Consider the following 13284-nt stretch of genomic DNA (forward strand, 5'->3'; position numbering starts at 1 on the left):
CTTTTTGCACATAATGTGACTTAATTGTCCTTTCATTACAAAGAGTTTTATTGCAATCCTTTTAGCAGGGGAATACAGATTAAGTTGTAGTTACCCAGAAAAAAAGCAGATCACTGTTCAGCCCCTCCTGTTCAGTGACAAAGCCACGTTCTGTAGCTTAATCTGTAGATTCTCTGTCTCTAGAAAGCATATGCATCTGCTGGAGCATTTCAGAGCTTTATAGGGTTTTTTCAGAGGAGAAATGGCATAGGTTATTTGCTGTGAATCTTGCAGGCAGCACTTTGGAGCTAAGATCAGCTTTGTCACCTATGGAAGTTTGATCTGACCTGTGGTAGGGGTCTGACCTGAAAAGTCTTTTTCCCTCTGTTGTAGCTGCCATGAACTGTGCCACAAAACTCTCTGGTTTGGGGGGGAAGATGTAAATCCATTAAAGTCACAAGCATTTACTTGGCATTATGGCTGAAAAAAATCTCTATTGTGTTGTCAGGTCTGGAAGTTTTCCCTGGAAGTGTTCAAGGCCAGGTTGGATGGGGCTTTAAGCAACCTGGCCTAGTGGAAGCTGTCACTGCCCATGACAGAGGTGTTGGAACTTGATGGTCTTTAAGGTCCCTTCCAATCCAAACCATGATCCTTCATAATGAAAGAAAAATAATCTTAATGGAGGAAAAAATATTTCTGAAGCAGTTACCCTGTCCTTATAGCTATCATCTGTGGATTTCCAGTTTATATGGTAGTGTGAGCCAATTTAACAGGACCTGAAATACGACTAAATGGTGCCCTTGTGTGCAAAGTCCCTTCCCCTATGAATCTCAAGTGCTAATTTCACTTGGCTTTTCAAGCCACATTCACATTGTAGTTTTGGCTGCAGGAGAACCATTCTGACTGCAAAGTGTAGTTGTTTTGTGACTTGCTGTTCTGTATTGTTATTAAGGCTTACTAGATTTCTAGGCTTAGTAGCAATAATCATAATTTTGCCTAGAAGCAGTTAAGCCAGCAGGAAGCAAACCAATTTTTGTCAGTCACTTGTTAACAAATTCAGTTATTAATATTCCTTGAAATGGAAGCCAGACCTTATTTCTTATGTGTGATGGTTGGTTTGTTTTTTCTTTCTTTCTGGTTCATATGTGCTTAATCCTCACAGTATTTGGAAAATTAATTGGATCATGGTGGCACAAATGCTGCTTACAACATTTGTAATGTGCAGTGAAAAGGGGTGAAAGGAAATATATTGAATTTGAGGTGTATTTTTTAGTTGTTTTTTATTTTTTTTGCAAAGACTTTGTAATTGAACATTTCTAGTCTTTTCTATGGTTCTGCCAGCACACCAGAAGGTATTTAAAGATCATTGTTCTTCCCAGTCCTCTGGTGGACACCTTCTTGGTCTCCTTCATCCAAGGTTCTGCTCCCCCTGGAAGCAGCAGGTAAAAGGTGGTGACATGAAGGTGGTTGCTGGAGCTGGTTCAGGATGGGTTTTAGGTGTGTTTTACTTCTCAGGTAGGCAGTGAGTAGAGTGCAGGCACCCCTGGCACTAGTAAGAGTCACCCTGGTGCTGTTGGGCTGTGCTCAGAGGATGCTGCAAGGTCAGGGGTTTAGCTGAGCTGGCTCTTAGTGACAGGTAAAAGTGGACTGAAATGAACTTATCTAAGGACCCTTTTGTTGGGCTTGCCCTTTGGATTTAAACCCACTTAACATGAGGGAACAATATGTGACTGAATGTTTTGGGTGGAGACAAAGCCTGCCAGCCCCAGCTCAGGCAGTCTGACCTGCTCTGTTCTATTCAGCCAAAGAGATCCCCCTTTTTATTGTCTGTGTCTGTGACAAAAGGACAATGCATTCCCAAACCATATGAACAGGACACACAATTTTTGGAAGGCATCCTCAGGCAGATGTCTCTTTTTACCTCGCTCTCTTCCCTCCTCTTTCCCGTTCTTGGGACTTGGATGAACCAAACCTCAACGTTTCCAAGGCACAGGTCAGTACAATGCTGCTTCTTTTGGGCCAAGTGCTTGGAGAGTAAACCAAGCAGCATTAATAATATTTATCTGCAGAAGAAAACTAATAATAGCTTGTTCTCAGGTTTATTTATTTTTCCTATTCACCCTAGTGAAGTGCTGTAACAGTAGCAGCAGAGTCTTCGTTTTTTCTTCTTGGTCTGTGATTTGAACTCTGTGTAACCAGACCAGAGGTTGGAAACCAATCTTGTTTTCAGAGGCTCCTTGCCTCTGAAAATAACATTGTGCTCACAACTACCACATTTTAGGACATTCAGAGCATAGTTTGACACTATTTTAAAATCTCTAAATAGCTTAAAAGCAGTATTAGAATCTCCTCTTTGTGGCATGGCCTGACACCAGTGAAAGAATGTTTAATAAAAATGAGAAATATTTAATTTTATGTAATCAAACAGGTCTGATTCTTTTATACCTTGCAGCTTATGTAATTGCTAGTTACACTAGTTGAATATTAAAGTGAAATGCTAAATTACGTGGTCAAACTAAAAGGCAAAGAAGAGTCAGATCCCATAAATCTTAATTGGATTTTTCTTTTTTTTTGCTTTAGTTATGCTATTAAGGTACATTAAGAACAGGCCAGCAATAATTTTTAGTACTGAGATATAAGCTACACACACAAGTGATAGGAAATGGTGCAAGTAGGGGGAAAAATTGCCTGGTATTCTAATATAACTTTATAGCTGAAAACCTATTAACAGTTTAAGTGAATCCCAGTCAAAATGCTGATGGTATGCTCTTAGACAGGCATCTGAAATTGAGGCTGATAACTGAGTTATCTTAGTAAATGCTAATTATTTAGTTCAAGTCAGACTGGGCTGTAGGTCATAGTCTAGATTGGGCCAATCTGGGGAGCAGATTAAAGTAACATGCGCTTCTTTGCCCCATCATGAAACTATAGTCCAATTCTTGGAGTGATTTGAATGGTAATAAAACTCTTTTTGACATTATGGAGTGAGGATGTGCTCTGTTCATTAGTGCAATGTAAGGTGAACTCAGAAAATGCTTCTGGTTGTTTACAGTGGGGCATGCTGTAGCTTCTTTTTATTTATTCATATTTTCTATTTGTCTCATATTTTGAGATATAGAAGAATAACAGTGCCAGTAAGGCATGGGAGTAATCCTTGATGAGATAATATGTGGGAAAATAATATTAAAGTAAAAACCTATATTCATAGCTCTGTGCTATTTTACTAATCCATCAAAAACACAAACCAAGTTTTGTTAGCAGAATTTTTATGTTTATTTTCAAGCAAGTGATAATGCCTTTAGAATACCAGCAGCATTAATTGGATATCAACTCCAGGGACTAGAAAAGCTTTTCTGAGATAAAACTTGTTTTCAGAACCCCTATCTTAGGCAGCTCATAATTTGTTTACCCTTTAGTGGAAGCTCTCTCTTTTAAAGTAGCATGAATATGTTGAGATTTGGCTGTCTATATCCAGCATTGTGAATAAGAATTTGCATTTATATTTGATACAGCCTAGAGCAGTCTTTCATGATAAGTATCATCATCTTAATTTATTTTTTTTGTTATTACTATTTCTGTTTATGTCCTCAATTTTAGAGTACAGGGAAAAAGTAGATAAAAAGTAGCTAAGTAATATCTTTAGTTGACTTTTAGACTGCTGCAAACTCTTTTGAGCTTGAATGGATCTTGATTTTTTTTTCTCCCTAACTTGACAAGGTTGATGATGTGGCAGGATTAAAACTGAAAGAAAAGCTGAAAGCAAGCAGAAAGGATACCATTTGAAATGATAACTTAAAAAAACAAAGGAGGCAAGTTTTAGGGAAAATTGTTTTCCAGTCAATGGACTTAATAGATGATATATATTAATTTATTTTTTAATGATCTTGAAGAGTAGGGGGAAACATGAAGTAAGTTACTTCTTGTCACTTCTGCTATTTTCAAACAGTAGTAGAGCCAGAGAAGTTCTGGCTGCCCATGAGTGCAGTGAGCCAAGGGGAGGCTGGCAGAGGAGGTGAGGGCAGAGCAGCTGGAAGGGAGGTACAAAGGAGCAGGAGGAGCCCAGACAATTGGAGACCTTTTTGCTCTAGAAGGCTGATCTTTTATCCTGTTGGAATACTATGGAAGGGTGGCCCACAATGTGCTCCACTACACTTTGAAACTCTCAGTTATTGAACATCTTGTGTGCACATTTCTACACCGCTTTTATCTTCAGAGTTCGAGAGATTATCAAAGGAGACATGCATTGTACTCTGTCATTAAGGCTCTAATTATTTAATTCCTTGTATCTTTGTTTTGTAATGTCAAATTAGTGCTGCTCTGGCTGCAGCCTGTCATTCCCCCATGACATGCACAATGAGTGTTATTCTATGAAAAATTGAAGAATTGGTGCATTCAACTCAGCAGACTCTGAGTATGCAGAGGAAAAATAATTGCTTTTTGCTATGTATGATCACATAAAGTAATTGAGTTTTTCACAAGTGTCCCCTGTATTAAAAACAGCAACAAAACCCCCCAAAAGACAGCAAAAGACAAGTGTTTCTCAGTTTCACACTATAGTTTAATTTCTTAGCTCAAGTAGAAGGGTACAGAACTCTTATGGGCACTAAAAATCAATTTTGGTTGGGCTGCTGAAGGTAATGTGAATTTATTGAGGAGAGAGAGGATAGTCTTTTTGGGCATCCAACTTGGGTACTTGGGCATCCCTAGCAGGGATTTTCCTCTGTTTCCACGTGTGCATTCATTTATAATGTGTGGGCTTTCAAAACCAGCTCTTGCTGTGCAGCAGCTGGCAATGTGCCTTGCTCTGGTTACAAGCCTGCACTAAGAGCTTTTCTTCATCATGTCACTGGCCACTTTGGGTAAGAGATGAGATCTACCCCATCTCTGCTGTCCCCAGTGGTGGTCTTTGACCAGCTCTTCCAGAGTAAGAAGCATCATTTTATCATGAAAATACTAGACTGCATTTCATAACCTGTATCTCCAGCTTGCTGCTTTCAGGGAGCTGATTATGGCTGATGACTGAAGGGGGAATGGTGCATCCCTGAAGTCATCTGTGCCTTCAGGGGGGCACACAGAAGGTGCTTCTGGGGCTGGCAGCAGCTCCCTCCCCTCTCTGGGTTCAGCAGGAGCAGCAAGGGGAGCTGTGCAGGGCTGCCCATGGTGAAATCAGCCTCTGACTCAGAGCCATGCCGTGAGCAAAGCATGGTAGCTTTCAAAGCTGGTGCTCTAATAAACAACCAAAACCAAATGGCATGGCCCTTATTAATCCATTAGCATTGTTCCATGCCATTGTCAACAGACTCAAAACAAGCCCGGGCATTGTATTTACTTGTTTAGAAATGAAGATACAGGTTCAGAAGGCAGTGCTGGAAACCTAAGTGTGAGGAGACCAGCAGCATCCAGAACCTTCTGTGGACACTGGAAATACATCTTTGAAATCAAATTAGTTGGGAAGACCTGATTATGGCGCTTCCACCAATAATAGGTTAATAATTGCAGCTTTTACAGGCAAACTGCTCAATGGATTCAACTCTAAACAGAGCCGTAGGATGGCCTGGGTTGGAAGGGACCTTAAAGATCAGATTCTTCCAACCCCTCTGCCCTGGACAGGGACACCTTTCACCAGACCAGATTGCTCAGAGCCCCATCCAACCTGGCCTTGGAGACTTCCAGGGATCCTGGGGCAGCCACAGCTTCTCTGGGCAACCTCTGCTAGGATCACACCACCCTCACAGTAAAGAATTTCTTCCTTAATATCCATTCTAAACCTACTCTCAGTTTGAAGTAATTTCTCTCTATCAAAAAGTCTCTTTCCATCTGTCTTTTAGCCTCACTTTAGGTACTGGAAGGCCACCCCTAATAAATGCACCCCTAATAAAGTCATTATATATTTCAGCACTTCTGTATTTGTATGCATAAGTAATTTCATAATATGAATTTCAACTCAAATCTGCCACATAGGCTCTTTGGGTCACAGAATTTTGTGCTCTTGAATTAGCAACCACTTCATTTAAAAATGAAGTATAAAGAGTTTGGCAAATGGATCTGGTGGATACCAGTTGTTGTCAGGTGTTCCAGGTGGCTGATCAAGGCTATGAGTAACAGCTACTTTTTAATTAAATCTTGGTATGTATTGTTTTGTGGGACAGGTTTCAGACGTTATAGTGAGAAATCCTTTGTTAGCACTGAGCAGCTTTGTCTACAGACTAATTGAATCACTTTTGTTGTACTCTTCTGCATCTGCTTAAGTAGAATTGCTTAGTTAATTTTAAATTCTTGCTGTTCAGCGTAGTTGGCTAAGACTCAGCATAAACAGAGCAAATAACATTTTCCTGTCTGTATTTTAGTCTGCCTATTAAAATAATATGACTCAAGAATTAGTCTCAAATATAGTAAGTCAATCTATTTTTGTTTGATATCAATACTATTATTTTTTACATATTGGGAAACTGGGGAAGGGCATGTCAGGTCACAGAGCTGGAAGTGTGGGCTGGGATTATGCTCCAATCCAAAGACAACACTGCCCTATGACTTTTGGAGGAGGACCCATAGGTTCCCTCAGCAATGATAATCCCTGGATTACTGTCCTTTTCAGACCTTTGGACTGTGGGACCAGGGTGGTGGGGAGTGACAGTTTGAGCACTTGTGTCCCTCAGACCTCAGTGAGAATTTACTGCTCTCCATCATCTCAGCAGCCTTGTTGATATTGTCAGCATTGCTTAAGCAGTACATATTCAGTGTACTGGTATTTTTGTTACTTTATTTAGCAGCTTTTTTCCCCAGCACATTGTGTTCTGAATCAAGAATTTAATATTTCTTTTAAAAATCCCCCAGACCTGGTTTAGGGCAAATTTGGCAGAAAACCTCCAGAAGGGCCCCCCTAGAAAGCCAACCCACATGGCTCCTCTCCCCAACCGGTTTGGGAAAAATTTCCTGGGAGAGAAGTGGAAAAAACTTGCTTATTTAGCAGGCAAAGCACTCCCCAGCACAAAAAATGAACAATACCAGATGACAGAGCTCATTGGCCGCTCTGAAGAGACGACAAATTCCGAAAGTCTCTCCTGTGGATGCTCGCTCTGTTATCAATCCCTCCGGCACTGGGAAAGGCTGCTGCCCAGACTAGGCCCCCATAGGCCACAAAGTGCAAGCTCTCAGTGCTCCCCAGGTCCCAGAGCAGAGCAGGTTTGAACAGTTCCAAGATAAGGGAAAGGAAAAAAGATAGTCCAGGGAAAACTCTGCCTCAGCCAGCTAAACCAACTGAAAAGCAAAGGAAGGCTCTGTTCTGCTCTGTCAGTGCCCGGACAACACAGCGCAGCACAGAATGTAGAGCAGTGCTGCTTTTAGAGAATGAGTGCAGCCTCTGATAACAAACTCCGTGCTTCTTCTTCTCCCCACCTTTGCTCCCAGAACCAGTCTTGAAGGCAGACAATATCATATCCAGCATTAGCAGAACAGGATAGGAGATACAAGCATCATAAAGTCACCCTAGGACACCCAGCAATTTCTTGGTGCACTGGTGAGCTGTTGAGTACCAGCAGACTGGGATTTGGGATGGAGCACAGGAATGTTTCCATTACTTGTATATTCCTTGGAATCCTTGACAGCTGCTGTATGTTACATTGGGTTGCTGGCAGGAGTCAGGTGGTAGTAAAGATTCAAGGTCAGCTGGAACAGAACTGTGGCTCACTGATACACTTTAATCGGGAACTTAGAAATAACCTTTGATGATAAATAAGGCAACAATAAATATGATAATTCACTCTGGACTTCCTCCATAAAACAGTCCACATGACTTCTGCTGATTTGCTTTCATTTTTTTTAATTAGTTCATGTTATGATATAATGTTTGCCCTTTCTCTTCTTTGACAAATGAAAAGGAGCTGTTTGGATCTTATGATCTGCATTTTTCAGTCCTTAAGTCATTCTCACAGCTCCTCTCTGAAGCCTTTCCAAAGGTTCAACCTGTTGAACTGTTTTACACAACCAGCATTAAACCCAGCAGGTGATAAAGCTGTTCTTGTTTGATAACCCCCTGTTCTTATGTGCAAGTATTGCATCACCCCTACACCAGAGCACAAACCCGTCATCCTGATGGCACATCACGTCTGTGATGCTCTCTCCAGGTGCATTGAACTTTTTTAAAAAAACATGTTTTTTTGACCATGTGCTTCTCCCATTACTGATGTGCCACCAACAAATTTTGTAGCCCCTTCTAGGGCTTGCTTCAAAAAGTAGGGCTGAAAATTATTCCTGTGAAACACAGTCAAGCTGCTTATTTTTGTAAGGATAATCTCTCACATATCATATTTTTAAACCTGTTAACTCCTTTTCAGTCCACTAGATGTTTGCTGGGTTGATTTGTTATTATTCTGGTTTTCACCATGCCAGGTGAAAATGAGGCAAGAGCCTCCTCACAGAATCACATCTGTGATATTGCTTTACGTAAGCTCCTGTGAACTCAGCAGAAAATACCAGTTTAACAAGACATGTTTTCTAGAGAAAGGATGCTCATTTGCCAGTAATAATACTGTCTGCTTCAGCTGTTGATTAATAGAGTTTCTGTCTGTTTTTGTTCTTCTGTCTGAGACTGGTGGGAGGTTGTGACTATCAAGGCCATTTCGTTCTCTTTGACCTGGTACCCAGCACCAGCTGTCTCTGTGTCCTCCAGAACCTCCCAACAACTGCTGAAAATCAAGAGTAACCATGTGGGCAACTCCTTCATTGGGTCCTCTAATGGTGCTACTTGGTGCAAGGCATCTCTTCTGCTGGTTTTGAAAATGTTGAATTCAGAGGCTCCTGCTAAACACCATTTTGAGGGCTTTTTTGGAATGAGAGTGGTTGAGCATCTGTTATGATTCCATGAGCTAGGCTCCTGTTCTCTCCCACACCATGCTTAGCAAAATACTATTATTGACAGCTTCAAGATTTCTAGGATGCTTTCAAGACTATAATTTGTAGATATTTCCATTCTGTAATGCATGAAAGGAAGAAGGAAGACATATGTTATATTGTAAAAAACAAATAAAACCCTAGCTTTCAGTGAACAGAAGATTGTAGTCTTTTTGACCAAAATGAATTGAAATGCAGTAATAAAACTCTCTAATATGCTTTCTTTTCCAGATTAAAAAAAACCAAAAAAAAAACCCACCCAAAAAACAAAAAATGCGAAAAAACCAAACAAAAAACCAGCAAAATATTGATGTGTTTAAAAAGCAAAAGTAATGGGTAAGTGCAGGAGTGTGGCTTTGTTTAATGATGGCAGAGCAAGTTGTTAGCACACATATTTTTCATAGGCAAACAATGAATTATTACTGAACGGATTTCCCCAAGCTTTCTTTATAGTAAACGCTGCACAGACAAGGACTGTGTGCGCTGAGTTCATTCATAATGCCTCCAACACCTGTTTCCTCCTGTTTTTCTAGCAGTTTTATTTGGAAAGCATTGGAATCTGGAATCATGTCTCATTAGAGCACGGGGTTTGCTGGGGACACGTGTTTCTGTGTCATTGAAGGCTTGCTGGTGAATAACAAGTGTATTGTTCAGCACTTTAATAATGTGCTGTAAATAATGTCCTTTCCTGAAGGTTCAACTTAATATTGACCCCATGTCATCATGTATGTGTTGCTGAAGATCATAATAAAGGCTTAGAGAGCTTGAATGCTTTATGGTTTTAAAGGATTCAAATACAGGCAAATATCTGGTCCTTGTTCTCTTTTGAAATTGGGCATTGTATGGGAAAGACATCTCCTGAATCTGTCAGCAAAGCCGGGCACTGCAACTGGGGAGGAACTCCTGCCGTGATTCTGCCAGGGGCCAAGAGGTCATGCATGGGTTTTACCAGCTTCAGTCCTGACCTTATCTCTTTCACTGTGTTGTGGGAGCCTGAAAGGGAGACAGGAAGATGAAAGGCAGCTCCAAAGTCTTACTTTTTCATGGAAGAAATAAATTCCGGTTATACCTGGCAACGCTATCAGCAAGGGATCTTCATCCCAAATCAAGGCTGGCTTGGGAAAATCCGTTAACTAAAAGTATCTAAAAGCAACACAGATTTTAGTTAAGGATATTAATTAGCTTAAAAAGTGATTGGGTGGCACACAGCTTACACTTTAACCTCAGGAGCTTTGCTTTATTAGTATTTCAGGCTGATTACCTGTGTCTCTGTCCACATTCAGTGTGCTCAGCTGGCTTAAACAGGGATAAAATGAGAAAATACTCAAACATGAGCCACACTTCAGTTAATGTAAAAACAGCAAACTGTGTTCAAAGAAACAAGACTAGCTGGCTAGAGAGTCCTTCCATCCATATCTGGTCTTTTAATCTGCTTTTTGCAGCTGAGGCAGTTTGGCTCTACTCTGTTCCCTGGGTCCCAGAAATAGAGTTTTTCCCGGTGATGGTAGACAAAAATCTGCCATTTTCTGAGGCCTCTCCTTTGTTTCTTACAGTTCCTGATTTTGGCACCAGGTTGAGTGTTGAATGAAAGTGTTTGGCCGTTCAAACTGGCAGAGCAGATCATCAACAACCTTTTAAGAGGCTTAGGAAGTGTCTGAGGCAAGGCTGACTTGTGCTGTGGGTTGTCTTGGCCCTTTGTACAGGCCATAATCCTGCAAGTGTAAAGCTCCACTTGTCTCAGTTCCCTTGGTTTTTTGCCTGAAGCTGGCGTGTTTTTTGGAAGCAGAACACCATCATGTCACGATATCCAGGCAGATGCCAGCAGGTCGATGGGAAGCCCTTGGATGCTCCCTCTGGGCCAGCAGCAGGGAGGGGACAAAGTGCGCTGGCAGCTCCTCCAAGGTGCTGTGAGATGCTCTTAGAAAATCCTTCTGGCATCACACCCAGGCTTCTCCCTCCCAGTGCACGCATTCATTCCCTCATTCATGAGTCTGTCATCAGGTTTTTGTCTCAGCCTGTGACCCTCCTGAACACCATACATCTTATGTTCAAGCTCTGGAATGGGCTGTGACCTTCCCCTCTTCTGAGTGTTGTAGGAATGACCTTTCAGCAGGGTACTTGCTTACATAGAGGGCTGGCTGGGAAGATTTGGCTGTGCTAGGGCTTTGGTCCACGTTGGCCTGAAGGAAAAGAACAAGAGTTCTTTATTCTCAGAAGAGGATTCAGATTTTACTTCTATGGTTCAAAGGTAACCTGTGTGTGCATAAAGTCTTTGAGTACTTCCAACATGCAGCTCTTTCTCTGTACATAGCTATTCAAGCCACCAAACTTTGTAGGGCAATTATTTTTACAGCGCAGGAATATATGATTGTTTGTTTCAATAATTATTCCTTCTTTGTTATCACTTAAAATAATAAACTAGAACAAGAGAACAATTACAAACTGAAAAAATTAAATCTTTAAGTTGTGGAAGCATAACTGTGAGGGGAACTACTTCAGTAAGAAGGCATGTGTGCCTTATGAAGAAGGGTATTTACAGAATTTCAAATGCCAATTTACTGATTTATTGTATTTCTTCAGCAACATACTGAGTGGATACATGAAGTAGCCTTGGCAGTAAAATCATACAAAAGGGGAATTTTCAGATAGGAAAGGGATCACTTTGAGTACAATTTGGTCGATTAAAATGTTTAAAAAATGTTTTAATATCTTTTTACAGGATTATTAAATGATTTAACAATTAGAAAATTATATTGAAGTGCTTGTGGGCTCTGGATCCATTGGCTGTGGGTTATGCCTGTGATAATTTCTTGCCTCCTCTCCTGCAGCCAGCAAAGTTCTCTTTGGAGAACTTTGTATTTGGAGAGAGGGTGTGAAAAGGGTACCCTGGGGAATTCCTGTTTTAATTCCCCATATTTCCCCGGCCTTTATGGGGTGTAGCACCTCCTGCAGAGCAGAAGGGTGAGGAGTGTGGTTCCCGCTGATTTCATGGCGATTTCACAGGACCTTGGGCAAGAGCAGGCGTGAATCCTCCCACAGGTGCGTATCCTGTCTGAGCAAGGAGCTCCAGGACAACAGGGGAGCTGTTTCAGAGGGGTGCAGGAGAGCACCTGTGGAATAGCCTGGCATTTACAAAGCTCTTTAAGAGCTGTATCTCAAATACGATGTGGCAAACTGTGATATACTAATTATTCTAAACACTCTCCGGAGTTGTTTATGTTCTTGAACCCGATCTGCGATGCTCCACCTGTTGAATCATTTTTAAGGCGGAATATTCTTCCCTCTCACTCAGGGCAAGCCTGGTCCTTTCCCACCCCAGCAGACTTAAGTATAAACCCAGTTTTGAGTGGAAGCAGGGCCAAATGCAGATACAACACGACAGCTCCAGAACCTGTGCTTTTAACAGAGCCAGCCTGTCAAAATGGGAAGAAACCCCTGTATTTCGCAGCTCTGCTTTAAAACGCGCCCGGCACCCTTAAGCGCCTCGCTAAAACGCGACCGGGCGCTCGGTTAATCTCTGTTTTCTAGTGTTCCTGGGCTGTTTCCCCCGTGTTCCCCGCCTCTGTGCTAAACCCCTCCCCGGGCCGGGGTGCGAGGATCCTCCCCCGGCCGCAGGGACCGCCCGTGTGTCCCGTGCGTGTCCCCGGCATGGCCGGGCCCGGCCCGGGGCACTCGCGGGCAGCCCCGGGGCGCGGCAGGTGCCGGCCCTACCATGAGCGTGATGCTGTGGCGCTGGGAGCAGAACAACAGCACCATGAAGCTGGTAAGGACCTCGGGAACACCCCGGGACTGCCGCTGGTCGAGGGAGAATTCCCCTGCCACGGTTCTCATTAGCGAGCAGGGGTACCTAGGGTGGCAGGGCTGCTGCTGGACCGATGCGCTCTCCGAGCGGATGCGCTTTTGCTATGGAGTCGCAGCCGGATTTGTTGCTTATTAAATCATATTTTGGGCTTGTTTAGGTCTGCTTGTTGTTTCATCTCGTTTAAAACTAAGAACCGAAGCATCAGTTATGTGTGCAGCCCTCTCCCCTCATCTTCATTTATTTACTGTCTTTCTTCTCGTTTTCTTCTTCCTGGAAGCAATTTTCTCTCAGTTTTGCTGGAGTAATTTTGTCGCCTGGGAGCATTTGGAGTTTTGTTTGCTCAATAGTTTTTGTCTTTAAATCCCCCCTCCCCTTTCCCCCCATCCCCTTTTCTTTCTTCTCCTTTCCTGAAAAGTAAAAAACTCCACTGCACATTTTAAGTATAAAGTGTGTGGCTGCTCCATTCCTGCAGCATAAATCAGCTCAGAAAACCCTGAAAACATATATGCCTGTCTGCTTGAATTACTGTCCGTACCAAGATAGAAACTCTGATCAAAACTTAGAGAGACTTCTCATCAGCAGCTTTTTTTTTAAGCTATTTGATGTAAAGAATC

At 42.1% G+C, this 13284-nt stretch overlaps 1 protein-coding gene across 11 annotated transcripts in view; it reads left to right on the top strand.

Moving 5' to 3' along the window:
- NAV2 (neuron navigator 2) overlaps positions 1 to 13284 on the top strand; it is a 390183-nt gene that overhangs the window by 199122 nt on the left and 177777 nt on the right. The window contains exon 1 of one of the 11 annotated variants that reach the window (XM_030948577.1): positions 12469 to 12631. The exons of the other annotated variants lie outside the window; for them this stretch is intronic. Within the exon in view, the coding sequence (XP_030804437.1) occupies positions 12581 to 12631 (51 nt within the window). The 5' untranslated portion in view covers positions 12469 to 12580. Of the gene's footprint in view, positions 1 to 12468; positions 12632 to 13284 lie in introns of those variants that run through there. 11 annotated transcript variants of the gene reach the window in all.

This window comes from Camarhynchus parvulus, chromosome 5 (assembly GCF_901933205.1).
Source record: "Camarhynchus parvulus chromosome 5, STF_HiC, whole genome shotgun sequence".
Taxonomy (NCBI): Eukaryota; Metazoa; Chordata; class Aves; order Passeriformes; family Thraupidae; genus Camarhynchus; species Camarhynchus parvulus.